Raw genomic sequence first — 8784 nt, 5'->3', positions numbered from 1 at the left:
AAAGCGTTTATTCAATGCTATTAGACAGAAATAGATATAGAAATTGTTTTATGTTTCCTGATTATAATTAAATGACAAATTAGATCTATTTTATTCAAACAATTAAAACGTTTTATTATTAAGTTTTTTTTTCATTTACGTCAGCGGTATAAGAACCTCGACTTCCGGGATTGCGTGTCACAGCTGTCAAAATGTAAGCATGTGTGTTTATTTCCAGAAATTTGTTTATTTTAGTCATTATTATCACAGTTAATACACAACTTTACTTTCTAATTGTAGGTCTAAAGTTACTTTCAAGATCATTCTGACATCGGATCCAAAACTTCCATACAAAGTGTAAGTTTTACAATATTGACCATTTTTGAAAAAAATCGAAAAGGGTACCGCGTTACATTCGTGTGTTTGAATTCATAATACGCTTAAATAACTTTACCGGTGAAATAATAAAATTCTAAACAATTTTGACAAAATTCATTTTTATCTTTGAAACAATTCATTATTCCCGTGTGTGTACAATTTGTAAGTTGAGTGACAGAGTGTACCATATGTCAACCTGAGACTACAAGTTTCAACACATGATACATGTACATTTATAGAAGCATTAGTGTCTACACATTATCAAGTGATGCGCACTTCATGTTCATAATAGTATACTCCACAATACATGACGTTACTCAGGGCCGTAACTAGGGTTCGAATTCAGGGGAGGCAGGGTTTGGGGGCCGCCGATTGAGGCCCCCGTTAGATATGGGGGTTGGGGGCACAGCCCCCGCCGATTTTTTTCCCCTCAGTTATTGGCTAAAAATGACCTGTCAGTTCTCTTCGATTTCCTTACTTTAAGAAACATCAGTATTGCTTGAACCTGGAAGCAACTCAAACTTATGCAAAAACAAGCTGAGATTGCTGTTCAGAGTGAGCCAAGGCTCCGTCGTGAAGGCCGTACTTTGACCTATAATTGTTAACATTAAATACATTGTGACCGCGGATTTTTTTCTCAAATGATATGGCTAAAAATTACCCGTTTTCTTTCGATTTCCTTACTTTAAGAAAGATCAGTTTTGCTGGATCTTTGGAGAAATTTTCAAGCAAACAATTATTATCTGTATTAAAAGATATTTTTTTTTAAAAACTGGTAAGTTCAAAAAACATATAAAGCAAGATAATAGAACGCAAGATAATTTTTTTATTTATCGAGGATCTTGAATTTCAATATTGTTGAAAGCTGAACAGACATGTATATAACTACAACCAGGGATTTTCTATACTAGTCTAGTATATGCTTAGTATAGTAAGTCCCTGCTACAACGAATGGGAGTGTTTACCTACTAAGGCATTGACCATAAATTATGTTCTCGTACGATCGGGAGTAAAAACGACCCAACAGCTGATTCAGCCGGTAATGAATTTCCGATATCTTAAAAGATTCACAATACAAAAGGAACTTCCTCTGCTTAATTGAGCCCCAAAAGAAATGTGAATAGTTAAGTTATTATTCAAAATTATCGAAAGCAAAGTTTCATATGTGTTCTCGTACAAATACTGACCCCTTCAATACTGAATAACAGACGGACGGCCACACGAAAAAAAACCGGTTCACTTTCGATCAAAAATCAGAAAAATGACAGACACAGTGTAAACTTGTGTTGTTTATAATATAAATTCAACATATGCTTAAAAAAAAAAATGGTGTAGAAAATTCAGGGGAGGCAGTTGCCTCCCCTGCCTCATAGGTAGTTACGGCCCTGTTACTTGTTATAACAATTTGATAAAATGTAACATTTACAGTGGCGGATCCAGAACTTTTCCTAAAGGGGGCCCTCTGACTGACCTAAGGGGGGGCCACTCCAGTCATGTTTCAATGATTCCCTATATAATCAACCAAATTTTTCCCATGAAAGGGGAGCCTAGAGCCCCCCTGGATCCGCCTATGATTTAGATTTAATTTTTAATGTGCTTGTATCTTTGTGTCATATATTTTCGTATCAACCACAGTTCGTTGGTTTCCAATGCATACTCGTACATTGTGGCATGTTTTTCGGTTTCTATATTTTGAACAACAACAACACCACAACGTGAAAAATGTATGATATATTGAAAGTCGCTTTTAAAGACGTAAGAAATAATTAAATTAAATATACCTGTTCAGCCATTTTTATTTAATGTCAAAAATATGTATCACCAGAATAGTTGGTGAGAAAAATTCTGAGGGGTTACATGAAGTATAGCTATATTTTCTGCCTTTGGGACACCATTTCTTCAAGACATGTGACTGTCATGTCATGATGTGTATTTTTGGTCATTTTTATTACAAACAAGCTAGTTAAAATTATCATGGTTCTTATATAAAATGGTTGTTCAAAATCCATTTTATTCAATATTCTATTGGCAATTCTTATTATTCATCCTGGATACATAGAGATGAAAACTGTCTTAATTTCTTACATTTAATCCCATTTTTTGAAATCTGCATTTTATTTAAAAAAAAAATAATGTTCTTTGTAGAAACCCAGTGCAAATCTGAAATAAATCACAATGTAACAATTTCCAGCACATGAAACACCAACCTAAAACTATTTACGAGTTATTTATAGTACTGAAAAGTATTTAATAACTTTTTTTATGATTCAAGCAATCACCAGAACCACAACTTTAGAAAATGCTCATTTCCAGACTTTAAAGTCATTTCCTGACGGTGTACTGATCCAATTTTTAATTCATACGAAAACCTATCTTTATATTACATGTAAAATAAGTTCTCATCACTTGCTCCTCGATTTTTTATATGTTACATGGCGACATATAAAAAATCGAGGAGCAAGTGATGAGAACTTATTTTAATAAGATTGTACGAAAACATATGACACTATTTTTTTTTACATACAAAAATCACAAATTAATCGGAAACAATAAAAAATTGTAGGAAGCCTTGACTTAAAATCTAGAAACCTAATAACATTCGACAGAACATGTTTTTAAAATTTGAGTAAGCACCTGATTAAAAATCCAACAGTGAAAACTGTCAGCAGTGAAACTTGTTATTAGTATGAAAATACATCACACGTCGGATGACATATTACATAGTTTTAACTTAACTAAAAATGCTAATAAATTAATTAGTTACTGGTAGTTTCACATCTATATTTGATTTTATAAAAACATAAATGGTACCCAAGGAAGACACTTAAAAATTAGGTGACCCTCAATAGAGTAGTTTTAGAATTTCACTGTTTAACACATCAGTTTTAGAACAATCACCCAAATGAGTGATACATATATCCCTTGCTCCAATAAGACAAGTTTGTTTTTTTTGCTGATGGAGTAAAGACAACAAATTTTTTTTTTTTACATAAAAGGGGACTTTTCTAAATCTAGTCATGCTGGAAGAGGGGTCTTCTTATATTCAGTATTGAAACATTGATAAAGAAGATTGAAGTCAATGAATTATCCAAAATTCATGGATTTGTTTTGTCAATATACATGTACCTACAAAATCAGATATATATACAACATTGTACAAAGCATATTGTTTTTTGGTAAAAGTTTTTGTAAATAATATAAATATGTGCCATTATGTCAATGTCCATGTTTTCTGTACTAAGAAGTGGTTTAAGAACAAAATTAAAATCATTCTATCAGTCATCATCTAAAGGGGTTGTTCCCATCCTGTCCATTCCTGTTATGGGCTATTTCAAAAAAAATGATGCCTTTCCTTTAAACCTTTGTCAGTCTCTTGTATGATACTATATCTGTAATGTTTTTAGGTCAGATAATGTATTATGATTGGTTGGTCCTAACTACCAAAGATAATAGCAGTATGTGCTCTGTTTAAAAAATATTGTCCAAAATTGTACCTCAAAATGTCAGGAGTGTAACGCTTTTAGTGTGACATCTAGAAGAAAGCATGTGCATTCCTTGATGATATAGAATAAATAAGGGAAGATACAATACCAAACAATATCTTTCATCCAACTATTATATCTTGACTATGATTTCTTATTCAATTCTTCCATATATTTACATTTTTATGAGCCTCATAAGGTAAGTCAAATAAGTTTGTGTAAAAAAAATAATTTGTTAGTAAAAGTCAATATGCTGCCAGAAAATGTCTTTGTAGGTGAAATAACATGTTTCTGTACATCTTGCACGGTTTATTTTTTTTTGTTTAGTATCATAGCTTGGCACAGGTGCATCCAGTTGACCCTGAAGTTCTACTACTGGAATATTATGGTTACAATAAGAGGACTACCCAGGTCTGTCAGGAGTGTAACAACTGGGTTAAGATGTATTTTTTTTAGAAAAAATGTTGTTATAGTTGTTGTTTTTTCTTGAATTTCAGTGAACATTACCTGTTACAGTTTATCAGTAACAAACATGCCATTATTATGGCCTTCATTGCTTTTGTATGCTCAATACTTCAATGTCAGGAGTGTAACACAAAAAAATGCCTTATTTCAATCTTATTAGCAAAGGTAAGTTATTGGAAGAAAAACAAGCTGAAAATTGTTATAAAATGACATTACTACACCTCAGCTTAAGACAGAATACAAGTCTACATCATTACTTTTGAAATTTTTGAACTAGCTTGTTTAAATGTGTTACAGTCCTGACATACAAGTATTGAGCATAAACAAGCAATAAAGGCCATAATAATGGCATGTTTGTTACTGAAAATATGCAGCAGATGGTGTTCACACTCAAATTCCAGAAAAGAAAACCAATAATAACAACATTGTTTCTATAAAAAATGACATGAATGTTACACTTAAACATTTTAAAGCGTTACACTCCTGACATTTTTGGGTACATTTGTGGACAATTTTTAATATACAGAGCACATACTGCTACCATCTTTGGTAGTACGAACAAACTTATCATAATACATTATCTGACATAAAAACAGCATATATATAGTATCAAACAAGAGACTGAACAAGGTTTAAAGGAAAGCCATCTTTTTTTTAAATAGACAATTAGCAAAATTTGTAAATATGTAAGAAGTATTAATTTTTTTTTAACCTGTTCTTAATTTGCACTAAAATAATATGTGAAATATAAAGACTCTACATGATTTCAGGTCAGTTTCAGGTTAAAATATGGTAGCAATAAATTATGGTCAGGAGTGTAACATTTGTTACACTCCTGACTAGTTTCTGATGTAGCTTATCTATAACAAAATTCAACATGATTCTTTATTAAAATAATTGTAACATCTTTACAATGTAATGAGAAAGCCGATCTGTCTTGTAAAAGTGATTTTTCTGCACACTATTCACCAAAGATTCTTAAAAATTAAAGTGTAATTCTCATTAAACATGTTAAAAGTTTGCTCTTTGCTCAGAAATTAAAAAAATATGTAATCAAATAACTAATAAATTTATTTATTTGTGAGATTGTAAATTTAAAATAGATATCATTACTGATTTTCTAAACATTCCATTAAAAAACAGTCTTACAGTTACTGAAAAAAAATGTCAGGAGTGTAACAAAAGGATAAAAAACACATGTTTGTATTTTTTAAATGAAGAAAACTTAGAATTGACTGAAGCAATTGTTGTGAAATTTTCAGAGGATGCAATTAGATCATATATGTTTGCTTCCTTATACTTTTTATATAAAATTAAAGCTTTTGCAAAGAGATATACAAACTTTTGAAATAAGATATTAAAGAATACACTAAAAATTGGTGAAATTTACATATTTAAAAAAAAAAAAACTGTTTATAAGTAAAAAAAAATTGCAGGAAAATCATTTAGTACCTTTATTGCAACAAACAAAAAAATTACATGGATATTTATATTCTTATTTATGTTTGTCAGTTGATATTATTATTTTGTTGTTTCCTTTGAAAAATGGATGAATTCTTATGAGTAAAATGTTGTTAAAATTTTTGTTTTTATTATTTTGCATTAACCCTTGGTAGTTTTGTAAACTTGAATGTCTCTGGATTAAAGAAAAATGATAGAAAAAAGATTAGCAATGACTTTATTTTTTACCATGTTTGTCACACTTTGGCATCATTTTTTTTGAAATAGCCCTTATTTAACACAAGATTCCATGTACATGTTTGTACATGTATGAAGAAGAAGAAGATGCTTAAGCTTTATTTCCATAAAATGTGCTCACAAGGAGCATAATATAATATCATTATAATATTATTCTAGTATGCATGTGTGTATCTAACTATTTGTATGTGTGAAGAATGTTATGAACCAACTTTTCTTTCATGTTATAGCAACTGTTCTTCAAATTTATGCAGAACCTAATTTACAATTGCAGATTAAGTGTACCTGAACAAACACCATTTACAGCAGTGTTAAAGTTTGCTGCAGAGGAGGTATGTATACAACATGCAAAAACAAGGCTACTACTGTACGTCTGAGATTTGTTTCTTAAATAAATGGAAAATGAGTTTATGGGGCCACATGTACAAGTGCTACCACATGTAAATATGCATGGCCATGGGTCACCTTCCACATACAGATGCAGGATTCACATAATTACACCGTTTTGTGATTAGAAGCAATGTTTATAAGTTTTCTAACATTTGGTTGAGGCAAACTTAAAGTTGGAGAACAGAAATGAAAGGTTTAGCAATTTTCCAATTTTAAAGGGAAATACCATTAACAATCAAAGTGACACCACCATTTTTAAACTTTATATTTGTTTTGTTGCACCGTTATAAGCTTAAGCATTGTGTTCAAGTTTCATAACATTTGGTTGAGGCAAACTAAACTTAGAAAACCAAAACTGCAGCAATTATTATGTTTATGAAGGGGCATAACTCTTGAAAGGTAAAAGTACCAGTGATACCACCCATTAATGAATATTAACTTGATCTGTGTTTTATGGTTATAAGTATTGTGTATAAATTTACATTTGGTTACATAAACATGATAAAAGAACAGAAACAAAAAAAAATCAGCAATTTTATGTTTATAAAGGGACATAACTCTTGAACCGTAAAGGGACACCACCCAATTTCAAAAGAAGGGGGTTTAAGTTTCTGGTTTGTGCATGTGTCCCTTGTTTGTTTACTGCTTGTCAGTCTCTTTTTATCTTTTTGATTTTAGTAGTTTTCTGCAGAAAATTGAGGTTGCATCAACTTGAAACTTAGTACACTACTACATGTACATGTACATGTACCTCTTTTTTCAAGAACATATGTCGACAATAAATTAACCTTCCAGGGTTTAAATTAAACTTTTACATAATGAACATAAGATGAATTCAAAAAGACTATCTGACAACAAAGCTTATATATGAAAAAGTAATAGATTTAATAAAATCGCAAGAATAACTATTCAAGTTTGTAAATTTGAGCTACCAATTAGTATATATATTGGTATACATGTTATTAGCAGGCTTACTTTCAGCTCATCATTTCCACCTGTGTTTGCATCATGCTATGTCAAACATAGCAGCAATCTTTTAGGGCAAGAAAGTCCAAAATAAAATAAGCAACTACTGTTTTAGCACTCTTTTATATGAAATGCAGCAAATTTGGAAGTTATGATTTTGTAAAAAAAAAATATGTTAGAAATACCATCATTGACCATGGGAAAATAAAAATAATCGATCGAAGAAAGGCACAAAATACTTTGACTGATTGAAATGAGGTAAAACAATAAAAAGAATAAAACTTACCCACAAGTGAAAAAAAAAACCAACTCGGACAAATTAAAGCCATTGAGTTACTTAAAAAAAATATGTAAATATGAAAGGTGGAAATAGAATATATATAAAAAATGTTTTATTTATGACTGTGTGTTTTAATTAATTTTGAAAAACTTGCATCTGTGATTGAATTTATACTTTTAGTTTAAAGTACCACCAGCAACAAGTGCCATTATAACAAATGATGGTATAGGAATAAACCCTGCTCAGAGCGCTGGTAAGAATACACAAAATAGGATAAGATCTTATCTGGAAGTCAGAATTTACTCGCTGAAATAGAAGAGTATAATGGAACCATTATAAAATGTCTGTCATAAATTTAGAGATGACAATATGTGAAAAAATAGTATATTTATAAACAAAAGAAGATGAAGATTACTTACAAAATCAACCATGTGATGGACAAGCACTCACAAATATTGGTACCCTCAAAAATAAATTAATACCACAGTGTCTTTGTTAGATATAAGAAGATGTGGTATAAGTGTCAATGAGACAACTCTCTATCAAAGTCACAATTTGTAAAAGAAATCATAATGAGACAAAGCATGACCTTCAACAATTGCCTTGGTTCACAACGAATCCTTTAATTTTCTACAGTATGTAGATAGAAAAATATAAGATAAAATAACATACAATATATTTCATTTTACCCATATATCCAAACATATTGTTATTGTATATTATGTATTTTCAGGAAATGTATTTTTAAAACATGGATCAGAATTAAGATTAATACCTAGAGACAGAGTAGGACATTGTAACCATGGTTACAGATGCTGATATTAGTCATAGTTTAGGGATTCATCAAATTCATTCATAATTCTTGTGGAAGTTCAACATGAGAATTGGGCATTAACAGCTTTCCATTATGAAATGTTTTCAAAGGATAGAGACAACAAAAGGAAGATAACTCTGTTTGCAACAAGTCAATGATACAATTTATCTGTTAATTATCAATATAAAGAATGAATGCATTAAGTTATTAAATTGACATTTTGTATGGCATATTATTTCTGTATCATCTGTTTTGATAACATGCTTGTATATATGTTATTTATGTAAACAGTTTTTTTACTATTAAAAAGAACTATTTGGTGTATAAATTCA

The 8784-nt window shown here is 30.4% G+C and overlaps 1 protein-coding gene across 1 annotated transcript; it reads left to right on the top strand.

Annotated features, from left to right (window-relative positions):
- The first annotated feature begins 87 nt into the window (after positions 1-87).
- On the top strand, positions 88-8784 carry LOC139485095 (ubiquitin-fold modifier 1). The gene is made up of 5 exons (XM_071269214.1): positions 88-193; positions 280-336; positions 6277-6334; positions 7819-7891; positions 8372-8784. Coding segments are annotated over exons 1-5 (276 nt in total). The 5' UTR covers positions 88-191; the 3' UTR covers positions 8458-8784.

Source organism: Mytilus edulis, chromosome 8, assembly GCF_963676685.1.
Source record: "Mytilus edulis chromosome 8, xbMytEdul2.2, whole genome shotgun sequence".
Taxonomy (NCBI): domain Eukaryota; kingdom Metazoa; phylum Mollusca; class Bivalvia; order Mytilida; family Mytilidae; genus Mytilus; species Mytilus edulis.
This window is presented reverse-complemented; position numbering and strand designations above follow the sequence as displayed.

Bases quoted from the DNA above. Each gene is read 5' to 3' on its own strand.
- LOC139485095 (XM_071269214.1), top strand. The intron at 337-6,276 runs GTAAGTTTTACA...TTACAATTGCAG, and splicing joins CCAAAACTTCCATACAAAGT to ATTAAGTGTACCTGAACAAA. The intron at 6,335-7,818 runs GTATGTATACAA...TTATACTTTTAG, and splicing joins TAAAGTTTGCTGCAGAGGAG to TTTAAAGTACCACCAGCAAC.